This window comes from Lissotriton vulgaris, chromosome 11 (genome assembly GCF_964263255.1).
Source record: "Lissotriton vulgaris chromosome 11, aLisVul1.2, whole genome shotgun sequence".
Taxonomy (NCBI): domain Eukaryota; kingdom Metazoa; phylum Chordata; class Amphibia; order Caudata; family Salamandridae; genus Lissotriton; species Lissotriton vulgaris.
This window is the reverse complement of record NC_141699.1, coordinates 342,660,734-342,674,773: the sequence shown is the minus strand read 5'-3', so window position 1 is coordinate 342,674,773 and position 14,040 is coordinate 342,660,734. Positions and strand designations below refer to the sequence as shown.

General features: G+C 42.3%; 1 protein-coding gene across 1 annotated transcript in view; it reads right to left on the bottom strand.

Moving 5' to 3' along the window:
• Nucleotides 1-311: 311 nt before the first annotated feature.
• The window catches only part of KREMEN1 (kringle containing transmembrane protein 1), a 363,157-nt gene continuing 349,428 nt past the window's right edge, over nt 312-14,040 (bottom strand). The window contains exons 8-9 of the mRNA XM_086943299.1: nt 4,556-4,640; nt 312-3,178 (exon numbers count right to left, since the gene is read on the bottom strand). Coding sequence (XP_086799425.1) covers nt 3,019-3,178; nt 4,556-4,640 — 245 coding nt within the window. The 3' untranslated portion in view covers nt 312-3,018. The remainder of the gene's footprint in view (nt 3,179-4,555; nt 4,641-14,040) is intronic.

Sequence of the window (14,040 nt, the reverse complement as noted above, 5' to 3'; positions counted from 1 at the left end):
TATTTGCAGTTAGGACAAAGCTGAATGGCACTTCATGGGGGCAAATGCTAAATAATGAGATGTATTTTGTGAAAAGATTGAGAGGAGATTCTTCAGAACTATGAGCATTGTGATTGAGTGGGTGATTAATAGGGAGGCACTCTGATTTGATGGACTTTTCTTAAGGAGAGACACTGATTGGATAGTCTGCTGCAAATCAGCGACTGAACTGGCTGCTGGTAGTGGGCGCAATGTTCGACTGGGATGCAATAAGGTTGGCACTAAACTGGGTCTACTGCTCTGAGGTGTGTTGCTGAATAGATCATACGGGCGGGAAAATAGCTGTATCCTTTACACACGCCTAAACAGTAAGAGGAAATCTCATTATTGTTTTGTGTCAGCTCACCATGTTATATCTTTCGATCACAGATCCTTGTGCAGACCCAGTACTGGAAACAGGTGAACCAGGTCATAGAATGTTGGTAAGAATCAGTCATTTCTCCATTTCCCAATTCTTATTTCACAACGGTGTTCCCAAAACTATACGGTAAAAAGCAAGCTACCAATAAAATATTTCGAATGTAAGTGCATGGAACTATGACGAGACTGGCAGTCAGAGCAAAGGTGAATAAGGTTTGGAGAATCAAGATATCTCAGACATATAACATAGGAAAAAGAAGCCTCTTGCTGAAGGATCAAAATTCTTATAATGAAGGTTATGAGCAAACTAAGGACCAAAAAAGTCTCCCATTTGCCTCTTCAACAGAATGCAGAAGAAATTTTCCACCAAAGAATTATACGCCCTAACTACTGGTAAACAAGAATGGAGCTTGCTCACTGCCCAAAGAAAGGAGGCTCTTCTAAATTTACATTTCAATATGTTTACACATTTGCAACCTGCTGGGACATCTACGTAGAACTAAAATGCTATTTCAGAAGATTTTCCACAACCAAACTTAACTGGAAGAACTAAACAAGGTAATAAGCTGTGAGAAAGCTTGTGCAGTCAATGAAAACAGAGTATACAGAGGATGATAAAGGGAAAGTAACTGGATAAAAAGAATCCAAATTTAAGTGTGCCGGGTTTAGTCTAAGTGCTCATGAAGATGAATTAATTCTTTGTTCAGAGGATAGTCTAAAATTATTTATCTCAGCAGTTGCTTTCGGTAGTTGGGTGCTAAGTAGAGAACATAGAGAGGCATTTAGCTCTAGCAATGGGTCAGGGGGACAGTTTCTGTGGCAGTGAATTTGTTGAAGACCTAAGCTATCCACTCTTTTGTGGTTGTTTAGAAGAAACTGAGTAGAGTGGATCACACAAGTCCCCTTTAGAGTTTATTTACCAGAACACAAAAGGTAATTGAGGGTCTAAAATGGTGAGTAACTACAGTTTATGCAGAAGGTGCTGGGAAAGGACAGCAGAGTTTCTCTGTAGTGTAAATCCAGCATTCTGTAAACACTAACAGCATTAGCTTTCAATATAAAAAACAGTGATTTAGAAATACGCTCAGAATATGGGTTATTGCGGTCAGGTAGGAGACTGTTGGGTGAAACAACCATAACAACTGCTAGGCTGGCGGGAACTCCTGACAGCTGAGGGAATTATTGGATCAGCAGTGGCTGCAGAGGAAAAATACCACTTGAAATCAGATTTTCTACATTGTTTTGGCTTCTTCAGTTTTGACATTCCTGTAAGGTTATGGCTGCAAATGTGAGGTATGACCTCCCTTTAGGGTGGAGATGTGCAACATCTCTTCACCTGCATTTGTTTCCCTACAGCTTCACAGTCTTTGACATTATGATTTAATTTCACTCAGGAATGGGATTTTAGCTTGAAGAGATTCTCACCATGCACAGATTCTCCATGGGGCAAAAATAATCAGAACTCTAATTTCACAATCTGTAGCTCTACTTTGGTGAGAGAGCCGAAATTGAGGCAACTGCTAGAAGTGGCTTCAGATACCCCATGCCCATTCCTGTACCTGTCCAAGCCTGATGCAAATAAAAGTACTCTCATGACAGTTGGAAAGTGCTGTTATGGTATCCAGTCACACCATTACCACACTCACTCACTTAATAGGGCGTTTTTCAGAGGGATGCTGGTTTCCAATACTGCAGGTGAGTGAGCAATAACCACTTATGATTTTCTACACAGGACACAAGAATCTGTTTTCCAGCTGAAGAAGACTGGAAAATGAGCGACCTTGCATAGAGGTCCGAGATGTGACGGCAGACCACATCAGTCCTCTTTTTACTACTCTGCCATCCCTAAAGCACCTTTCCTTTGTTGCTTAGAGGAGGGGCAGTGTTGCAGGCACTATGGCAGGTGTTGCTAGAATCAGATCTGTTTCCTTCCCTACATTGGATGTAGCAAGCAAGGTGAATGTGCAGATCAGCTTCTCTCAAATCTCCTCCAAAACATTTTTATCCGCAATATGAACAGCGGGTGTGTGAGGGTCTGTCTCTTGTTTTAAAGAGTTGCTTGCCTGGGTACTTTGGTCCACACATGTTGTGAAGATGTTTTGTTGATGAAGAGAAAAAATGGCTGACCATTATTTAAAAACATCAATAATACCCATTTGTGAAAGAAGACAGAGACATATCAGACACACAACCATCTTCGGACCCTGATTGCAATGCTGTGACTTCTTGGGGCAGGTGGCCCCTGTGTGTCTTATGGCACTCTTGTGTTGTGGTGCCGGACTGCCCAAGCTGTCACTGCACCATATTTTTGGCTTTTTGTTCCACCTAAAAGTTGGGGTCCCATTTCCTTTTTCATGTTGTTCAGTCTGGCGAGCTCGCGGAGGCCTGGAAGACCTCTTTAGCCTGTACAGTTATGAGACTATGCAGCAGTGGCCTAGCCCCACAGTTCATGGCCTATTAATAGACGAGCTGCAGCAGATATCAGTCACTGTCCCAGTTTTAGGTATCCAGTTTTTGGTAGGCGAGTTATTAAGAGCTCAATGATTATCCCAAAAACACTCTTGAGGAAAGCTTTCCCCGAGAAGAGGCAGCACACTGTTGGTCTACAGGTAAACATTTTTATTCTCCCACGAGAGGATTGCGGTCATCATGCTGGTTCTTCAGTTTTTTCTTGAAGATTGAGATAGAAGTGGAGGGTTTGTAGAAAATAGTCCATATGTCTCCTGCAGAGCTGCGGTGGCAATCACCTATTGTGCGTGGACCTGTAACTCCGTTCCACCTGTAATGAAAGAGAGAAGAGTCATTTAAGTTATATGACCAGGACAGTGGTACAGGTAGACTGTGGTGTAAGGAAAAGTGAGGTGTCAGAAAGAATTCCAACATATAATGGACGGGGATCAACATACACCCCACATCTGGGCCATATGCTAAGTGGCATGAATGTGGTTGCTTTAAATTTCACCCGTGGAAAAATGTCCAACTGACTGGCATCCACAGCAGGACTAGTGGACGGCTCTTCAATACAGGCTGTATGTGTTCAGAATCTAAAAGGGGTTACTAAGGCAAGTGGTGGTTTGCTGCTGAAAACTTTTGTGCTTGATCCATCTATTTATCTAGTGAGGGTTGGGCTGATGAAAAGCACTGCAATGCATGGGCTAAGTGCTGCATGTAATCCGTGTGATCAATTAGTAGAACGGGCTCTGCTTCCTTCTAGTGAACAAGCGAAAGGACTAGGGGGTGAAGTAGGTATTAGAAATGAGATGCACAAGATTACCTCTTAATGATCAATCCATAGATACATCGCTCGCGTTTCACTTCAGGTGCTCTGGTCAAAACATGGTTGTACTTTTGTGGCAGCAAGCTAATGTAAATATCGATTTGGGACTGTGGTATAGTGCTATATGTCAGGCTTCAGACATGTGGCATGCTGTCTATTTTATGCTTTAAAATCCACACAATACACCCCAAAGACATGCAGGAGTCTGGCACCTGCTGCTAATTGTACCCTTCCTGTGATATCCCCAGACCAATACCATGAGCATAATGGTGCCAGAAGGAGGTCTATTTTTATTATTGGTAGTTGATCTGAAGAAGACCTTTAAAATACAAATACAGTACACCTATTCATTTAAGTGGAGCACTAGCTACAAGGAAAAATAGCTTTTTTTAAACAGGGTTTTCAAATGAAAACATCTTTTTACTCATCCAGTGATGTATTTTCTCCATAAAAGCCTTTTACTCCTAATTTACCAATGTAACGTATAAAATATTCGGATTTTAAAACATGAGTTGTCTGGCCTAGAAGTCTGCAGTCCCCTGTCAAACATTCAAGGGAGACTTTGCTCCCCAAATCCCAGAGTTTATGGGGCAAGGACTAGGGTGTGTTGGCAAGCAGTCTGTTGGGGGCAGAAATTGAATAGAAAATACAATATATTTGGATGAACTTCACAGGATGTATACTAGTATTAGATAAGCATGGGTTGTGTGTCCGCATTCAATCAACAAGTCATTATTACTCAGCCATATTTGAATCTGAGTTCTGGGATGGTATTCACCCAGCAACTAACATTTGTAGATCCCACTCTCTCTTTAAAAACACAAATTCATTGGCCACTGTGGTAGTAGATGGAGCAAAATGCTGTTGACTAGGACTTACTTGAGAGAAACGTGTAGAAGGATCTTTGCAAGGATGGCAATCACTGTGAGAATGAGAAGTGCTGTCAGGGCATAGACTGTCCATCCTGTGGAAGAAAGGCAACACCTTTCATTAGCACTCATGAAACAGAAAATTGCATTGTACCACAGACTTTACAAACCAGGATTTACTATAAGCTCACTCAGCAGCAGGCATTCCTTCTAGACCATAAGGCTTGACCCTTCTAGGTTCATTCTAAGGGATGCCACCCAGGCACATCAATTTGTGGAAGCATTGATCATAGCTGTACCTTTCCACAGTGGACACCTCTCTGTGGAAGTCCATTGCAAGAGGGAGAGAACAAGCGATGGGTGTATCCTTGTGATCGAGAAACTTAAATGTAGCAGTACCTATCTGGAAGTTAATCCTGAGCACTATACTTCCTAACACTGCACTTCCCTTCAAGGGTTGAAGGCCTATCCATAGCATTGTCCTGCTTGAATGGAAGGCCTACTACTGTAGATCCTTATGTAGAAAACTTCCAGGCTCTAGTAGTCCCCTTCTGCATGGCCATAGCAGTTCCCTTCCAAAGATGAAGCCTAAGTTAAAGTTGCCCTTTCTGGACTGTACCACTTGACCCTAGCAACCCCATTTTCAAACAGATGGCATGAGAGGCCAATACAGAGAGTGAAACTTGAGTGTGGCATACAGATTAATGACTGTTATATTGTCCACACCTTTTTCTATTGCTTGTGGCACATACCGCTCAGGATTGGCTTTGAGCCAACGGAGCATCCCTCAAAGGGTTTTGGAATTTGATCATGGGCACAAGTATGTTGATGGAGAACAAATGCTGATTTAAAAAAAACATTTTGAATATTATTGAGATTGACAAATATGTGTACATTTTGCATTTCTGTGAAATTGATTTTCAGATTTGACACATACTATCTTTCAAAATGTTGATTTATTGATTTAGCATTATGATGCACACCAATATCGATTTTATATTCAGTGCAATTCAATGGGGATTTACAAAATCAATATATCTTTTTGTTTGTGATTAAAACATGCTCTGTTTTTTAGCTATTCTAGCAGAATCAAATGTTTTGGTCCACAGAAATAATCTGAGATCATACCAAATTGAGATATCATTCTCATACCGATATTGCCAAAAGCCAATGACAACGCACAAGGTAAGTCAATTGCCACAGACTGTTCATATTATTGTTGGAAGTTCACATTCGTTTGGCTCAGCATACTCATTTGAAACAATTGTGTGAATGCATCTTACTAATTTTCTTGTGAAAGACTAAGGGCCTCATTTAAAGAACAGAAGGATGGCTGCGGCACAGCTGGAGCACTGGGCTAACGACGGCCAGCTTCTCGTACTTAAATCTCCAGATGCTCTGGCAGGGAATTTGCACTGGAAGCCATGTTATGGTGGCCCAGTCCTTATATTTATTTATTTATTGGTATATTTTTGTCAGAAATAAGCCCCCTTAAGCAGTATTGTATGGTGAACAAATAAGAAATATCCTTGACAAGTAGGAAGCTATTTCCTAGCAGAGGAGATTTGGTCATTTTTCATTTTTTAAAGCAATCAGCAGTTTTGAGAATTCTCCCTATATTTACATTGTTATTAGGAGCACTTATTGTCTGCTTTGTAAAGTTAACAAATATTCTATGCTGACCTGTGAACAATTCAGAGAAGACCTGCTGTCTAGATCACAAGGATTGAGGTTCTGTAAAATCTGCCTTGTCCTGTGATATTATGGTTCCATCACGATTTTTGTGATGTTGTACCGTATTTAGCAAGTACGACCAATATGGAGTGAATTTGTCATGTTAACTAGCGAGTTCATTACGTATTCAGAGACTTTGTCTCGAATATGGGTTCCATTTTGTTCGTGCCTCCATTTTGTGTTGCCCTCACGTAGGCCCATGGAAGTAACCAAACGAACAAAGTTGCATGGGCTTCGTTGTTCATGTACTTATTAACTAAGCCTTTTCTTGACTCTAAGGTGCATTGTAAGGAACTGACCTCTTTATCTGAAACTGACCCTTTATGAGGCCAATTTCCTTAGTTGATCCTTGTCTGAGATTGCGAGTCAAAGTTCAGGACATCGTTGACTTTTAGCTTTTCTACACATGCCTTATCTTGCTTGTTATCTATCATTGTTTCCTTTTTATGTTCCTTCGTTATATGCATTGTGCTTTCAATTATGGGTTTGTCCAGCTTTTGGTAATTGAATTTGGGACGATCCTAATAATTAACTTGTGGGGCTGGTACAATGTAAAGTGAGCCTTTTGGAATGTGATAATGTATAGAAATGGGTTTCTATTGGTCAGAATTTGCTGCAGTGGGTGTCCATTTGTAATGTGAATATTGTGTATAAATACTAATGTCTTGCTCTACAAAATTGAGCAGTTTCCTGAGTTGTACACCGTGTTGTATTGCTGGGATTACTGTTACTAGCTGCAGCTAATATATTTGATCTCTGACGCCACCTAGAAGTATTCCGGGTCTCTGTTTGCCAAGACAGGAGAACCCGAAGACTTTAGGCGTGTCCCTGGCGCCGCTGGGTTCTAAAAACCCGGTTCTTCAGTTGGCGCCCAACGTGGGGCGACTTCAGCGGTACCGGTCCAAGCCTGAGGATCGTGAGGTGCCACGTGAGGAAATTCTGGAGGAAGGCCGCCACTTCATCGAACCCTGTATGTCGACGTGGACCAAAAGTCTTTGCTGCGAGGCTTCCCGCTTTCCGACGGCTACGAAGGACTGCTGCCCTGACTGTCGCCCTGTCTTGGACCCTCGATAGAAGCTTTGTAGAGCGAGACGATAGACGGTCTTCTGGTGGCGTGACAGATATTTTGGTTAAGTATAAGTGGGTCGCTCCCACGACTTTGTTTGGTTCTTGGTTTGGTTTGATTCGGTTACTGCAGCAATCGAAGCCGAGGGGCTCGTATATTTCCGAGAGTATCGATAGTTGATAACCCCTTGAAGTTTGAAGGTAGATTAGTGAGCTATAAGATGCCTTGTCTTAGCAAAATTAGGAAATGGTTTAGTTGTGGTTGCAACAAGGATTCCCGATTGGAGGACTCGTGTCCGATACCTCCGGTTGGAACTCCGACTTATGAGCTCTATTCAAAACACGGAGTGGGTCCTATTACTTATAATGAAGTATGGGTCCGCTATACTAAAAGGGATGGTGTTTTACGATGGCCCCAACATGGTAGTTTCGAATCAAATATTTTAGATAATTTGGAAGTTGTGCTGTTCAAAAAGAAAGCCCGGCCGGCAATGTTTGACTCTTTCCGCCTTTGGCGAAGGGAAGCCAAACAGAGAGAAATTAAACAAGCAAAAAGAGATAGGAAAGATAAGAATATGTCAGTATTTCAAGCTGCTAGGCAGTTTAAGGAAGATGGAGAAGAGCGTGTGAATGAAGTCTCAGATAGGCAGCGTTGTATGGCCATAGATAAATGTTATCCGGCCTTGCCGTCTTCTCCTCCAAAAGTGAATGAAGACCTTGAAAAAGATCCTTTGATCTCTCATTTACTGAGATTACCACCTCCCTATGTGCAGGGTGCTACTGCGCCTCCATTACCCCCGGTTGTTCCACCCTTTGTTGTTCAACCTCCTGCTGTTGTTCAGCCACCCGGTGCTCCACAGATGGCTTTGCCTCCTTCTGCGCAACCCATTCTAGGGTCGCCAGCCTTGCTACCAGCTTTGCCTCAAACTCCTTTGCCTTCTGCTTCTGCATCTTCGATTTATACTGTTCTTGTCCCTACACCTTCTTTGCCTCAGAATACTTATTCTCCTGTTCTTATGTCTACTTCTTACCCTTCTGCTCGAAAACGAATGACCGAGACTGTTGTTAATCTGTTGTCACCATTTCTTGGGTCACTAAATATGACCCCTGTTTCGGAATGTAAGCAGAGTCGTAGTCAGCTTCCTAGTTTCGAGGAACGGACAGTGTTGGATTTGTTGGCTCGTAGGTGGATTTTAAATGCTCCGAGGTATGATTTGCCAGCAGTTATGGATGTTTTCTTTCAGTGGGAACCGCCTAAGCAAAGGTATGTTTTTGATGTAATGTGTACTTTTCTGCGTCAGGAATGGGAAGATAATGAGTTGGGTCCGATTCCGAAGGATGTGCTCGATGTTTAGTCGGAGTTTGCTAAAGGGATGATAGTGGAATCTGATGTTACAGATGCCGTAGAGACGATACTTAATTTCAGATCTAGACTTTCGCCTCAGACATTGTATGAACCCGATTCCTCTGTTAGGAGGAAAGTGAAACAGTACCCTATGAGAGAAGTTCCTCCTGTATGGAAAGACGCAGTTCAGGCTAATGTAAATCAGGGTATTGCTGCCGCTCCGGCTCATTTTCAGCGAGTATGGGTACATGTCCCTTGGAAGAGAGCAGAGGTCTTGGCTCTTAAGCAGACCTTACCTGACCCTCAAAAGAATCCTGCTGGTTATTACAAGGAGTTGTCCCAGACAGTTGAAGCGTGTATTATGAATTTAGCTGACATCGATATGTTGATGGGTAATGTAGTCCCCCAACCCTTGTGGGCGAAGATTCGTCATGTGAATCATGCTGCTGAATTAGGTGATACCTGGGCGAATATTGTTGCTGCAGATGGTAGACAGGAGGGAGGTGCTAAACCTGAACCTCTAGTTTCAGAATTACCAGGTAGAATTATTAACTTGATGAAAACGATGATGCCCGCTTTACGAGTGAATTGGGATAAGTTAGCAGCATGTAAGCAGAAGAAAGACGAGAGTGTATATGATTTTTTCACTAGGTTTGAAGAGACGTTTATTGATCATATGAGTACAGAAGGTGGTCAAAGGTTGTTTGTGGATAAATTTGTCTTTAATTTGCTTCCCGAACTTTCTAATAAGTTAAAGGACTCCGAGAGTTAATGGGCTGTTTCTTCGTCGGCCCAGATATTGGCTACTGCACAATATTACGAGAATAGGGATAAAGATGAGAAGGATAAAGTAGAGAAGAAAACGAAAGAGTTAAAGACGAAAGTTCTTTTGCAGCAAGCTTATCCGCCTCGTCAGGATCAGCCTCAGTTTCAGCAACCTCCACAATTTCAGAGATTGTTACAGAAGCCTGAGCCCTATGTTCCGCGATTCTTTCCTGGCCCTAATCAGTGTGCTTATTGCAGAGAGGAAGGTCATTATAAAAATAGTTGCCCGGCTTTGTTACAGCGTGCAAATGGTCTATCTGGTCAGAGAGTTTGTGGTAGTTTTCAGCAGGCACCTAGGGGTAGGGGACGTGGTGTGATCCCCCAGAATGAACGTTCCTCTTCCCTACAGAATTCTGCGAATTATTTTGACAGACAGAATGTTCCGAGTGGTCAGTCCGCCCAGTATTATGTTGAGGATTACTATGTCGAAGGTGAGAGTTCTGGTTATAATGATCACTAGGACAGCCAAGGACAAAGTGAGGGAGTAGTGTCAGTTCCAGTAGACCAGAGTGGACCTTATGTTGAAGTGAGTACATCAGGTGTGGTAGAACCTTTTCTTTTGGATACTGGTGCGATGAAGAGTTCTATTATGAATTCAAAACTTCCTGGCGCACATTTGTCTGGCTTGACCAATGTTTCAGTAGGATTTTCAGGCGCCCCAGTTCGTAACCCGGTTTCTAGTCCTCTGTTCCTTTCCATTGGTCCTTGTGAATTGGAAGCTACACTTATTCTAACGACTGGTTGTGGTGAGAATCTGTTGGGTTTGGACTTGATGAAAAGATTGTATGCAACATTGCATTGTTCTCCTTCAGGAGTACAACTTACCCTCGGTAAGAAAGTGATTTCTCCAATGTATTTGTCTAAGGATTGTCTGCCACTGGAATTGAGTTCGCTTCCTGATACACTTTGGGCTACAGGTCCAAATGATGTTGGTCTTTTGCATATTCCTCCGTATGTTGTTACCCTTAAGTCGAATGCTAGGCTGCCTCGTATTCCACAATACAAGATCTCGAGCGATGGTGAGAGAGCTCTTTTAGCGATTGTCTATTATCTGGTTGAGAAGGGTGTAGTTGAGGAAACGAGAGGTAATGTGAGTAACAGTCCTGTTTTGCCTGTCCTTAAACGTACTGATGCTTCTCAGCCACCTGTGTACCGGTTTGTGATCGACCTTCGAGAGGTCAACAAGATTGTCGTGCCACAGTTTCCTGTAGTGCCTGATATCACTGCTTTGTTGACTTTGATTCCTGCTTCAGCAGCTTGGTTTTCTGTCATCGATTTGAAGAATGCTTTCTTCAGTATTCCTATTGCTGAGGAGAGTAGAGATATTTTTGGCTTCTCATTAGGAGGCCGAAGCTTCCGGTTTAAGTGAGCTCCCCAAGGTTATTGTGAAAGTCCCTCCATCTATAGTCAAGCGTTGAAAACTCAGCTTGACGGTTTTGTGTTACCTGTTGGTGCTACTCTTATTCAGTCCGTCGATGATTTGTTGATTACTGCTGATGATGAAAAGATTTGTAAAGACGCTACTCTTTCTTTGTTGCGGTATTTGTCTCACCTTCATCATAAAGTGTCAACTTCAAAGTTGCAATATTGCCGCCAAGAAGTGACCTACTTAGGTCATCTCTTGTCGAAGGAGGGAAGGAGATTGACCCCAGAACGTCATCCGCATCAGCCAGTCATTAATACCACAAATTGTTGGGTGTGTGGTCTTATGCCACATACGACAGATAAGGGAATGCCATATTTGGTTTTGCCTTTTTCACCTAATGGGTCAGTTTGGGCACTCCAATCGATGTTTATCTATGCGAACGAAGCCTCTCCAGTGCGTTCTGTTAACGATAACATGAGCAAGAATGCTTTGATACGGGGAATAGTCGATATGATTAGAGATATTGACGCGTATAATGCTATCCCCAAAGATGAGGTACGAGCATATGTCGGTTGGATTAAAATGATATATAGTGTTAGTTTGACTGAGAAAGAGAGACAGAAAAGGTCTCCTCCGATTTGGATGGTACCCCACCGTGGTCATCTTTGCTTACAAGGTAATGGTCAGAATCCGAGAGCTCAGCTCGATAAGAGTGTGTCTGTTCACACATACGTTTATACGTCCCAGAAATCTCCTCCGTTCGTGCCAGCCAAAGGCACGTATTTTGTCTGTTATGACAGAGCATATACATGGTTGCCGTCTGATTTTTCAGGTACATGTTATGTAGCGTTTTTGCTTCCCCCTACATACACAGCTGCTTTTGACTACCATAAGACAAGATTTGGTAGAGGTATTATCGATGCGAAAGATACTGTTGCACAGGAAGTTGGAGACTTCTTAAGGGTTTCCTGCCCTTTTGGGGTCCTATGGCTCTATAGTAGGAATATTAGTCAGCTTACGAGAGTGGTTGAGGCCACTATAAATGAGACTGCAGGTGCCCTTAGCAATATTACAGCTGAGCTTCAAGCGGATCGCCTTATGACATTACAGAACCGCTTTGTTTTAGATATTATACTTGCAGATAGAGGTGGGGTATGCAAATTGATCGGATCTAGTTGCTGCGTTTTCATACCAGATAATGCCCCGACAGTGTACCAAGCCATCCAGAAGTTTCAGAAGTCTGCTGAATCTATGCATGTAGACGAAGGTAACTGGTCATTGATGGGATGGTTATGGGAATTGCTGTCCAAATGGGGATGGAAGGTTCTGATGTTCCTTGGTATGGCGTTAGCTATCCTTTTCTCGTGTTGCCTATGCATCCAGTGTGGTCCCGCCATTTGTAGTCTTTGTGCTACAATCTGTGTGAGAAGACCCATCCCGAGAGAAGTGAAAGATAATAAGATGATGTTACAGCAACACCTTGATGACCTGATGAGAATAGACATAGACCTGGATTCAGACTGGCTTGAGTTTAGGTTATTGCCTACGTAATGGCAAAAGGGGGGTCTGAGGTTCTGTAAAATCTGCCTTGTCCTGTGATATTATGGTTCCATCACGATTTTTGTGATGGTGTACCGTATTCAGCAAGTACGACCAATATGGAGTGAATTTGTCATGTTAACTAGCGAGTTCATTACGTATTCAGAGACTTTGTCTCGAATATGGGTTCCATTTGGTTCGTGCCTCCATTTTGTGTTGCCCTCACGTAGGCCCATGGAAGTAACCAAACTAACAAAGTTGCATGGGCTTCGTTGTTCATGTACTTATTAACTAAACCTTTTCTTGACTCTAAGGTGCATTGTAAGGAACTGACTTCTTTATCTGAAACTGACCCTTTGTGAGGCCAATTTCCTTAGTTGATCCTTGTCTGAGATTACGAGTCAAAGTTCAGGATATCGTTGACTTTTAGCTTTTCTACACATGCCTTATCTTGCTCGTTATCTATCATTGTTTCCTTTTAATGTTCCTTCGTTATATGCATTGTGCTTTCAATTATGGGTTTGTCCAGCTTTTGGTAATTGAATTTGGGACGATCCTAATAATTAACTTGTGGGGCTGGTACAATGTAAAGTGAGCCTTTTGGAATGTGATAATGTATAGAAATGGGTTTCTATTGGTCAGAATTTGCTGCAGTGGGTGTCCATTTGTAATGTGAATATTGTGTATAAATACTGATGTCTTGCTCTACAAAATTGAGCAGTTTCCTGAGTTGTACACCTTGTTGTATTGCTGGGATTACTGTTACTAGCTGCAGCTAATAAATTTGATCTTTGACGCCACCTAGAAGTATTCCTTGTCTCTGTTTACCAAGACAGGAGAACCCGAAGACTTTGGGCGAGTCCCTGGCGCCGCTGGGTTCTAAAAACCCGGTTCTTCAGTATTGAAACTTCGACTATAATGGCATTGAATGAAATGATGTATGAATTGTCTGATCTCTGACTCAACAGGCTTTTCATGGAGTTAAGTTTAGATAAACCAAAATTCGTCCCAAGTTTTTTGATTCTGCATTTACGAAAAATTGTGATTAAAATCCACCTGTCAACCAGCACAATGTGTTGCTTACACTTTTAAGTTACCTGTTCATATGCACCATTATATTATACAAAGGATGCGGTTTCGAAACATACAGAAAATACAATAGTAGTTTTGGGTATTATAATACACAAAACAACAATGGGAGAGGTAGGGAGAATCAAGGACGCTCTCTCAGTCCCCGGTTAAATGCAAATAAACAAAAAAAGAGAGGCCAAATCAGTCTCAGAATTGCCACTAAATTGGAGCGAGATAGAAGAGGATCACACACTCACTTTGGGTGAATAGGAAGGCCCTCACACACCGACCTAGTCAGTGTCATGCTTCATCACTGGGCCCCACCAAAGAGGCCGAGTGCCTCTTTGGTGTGCTACGACGCCAGAAAGACTGCGGAGCTGGTTGTGTGAAGAGGGATGTGTTGTGAGGGTAAGTGAAATTAAAAGTGTCTAAGAGGGTATCAGAAAAAAAAAAATTTAATAGGTGATCCCTAAGACACGTATAACAAGTATTATGTGTCTGAATTTAATTGCCAAGGTTTAGGAATGGTAAAATTCAGAGAAATACAATA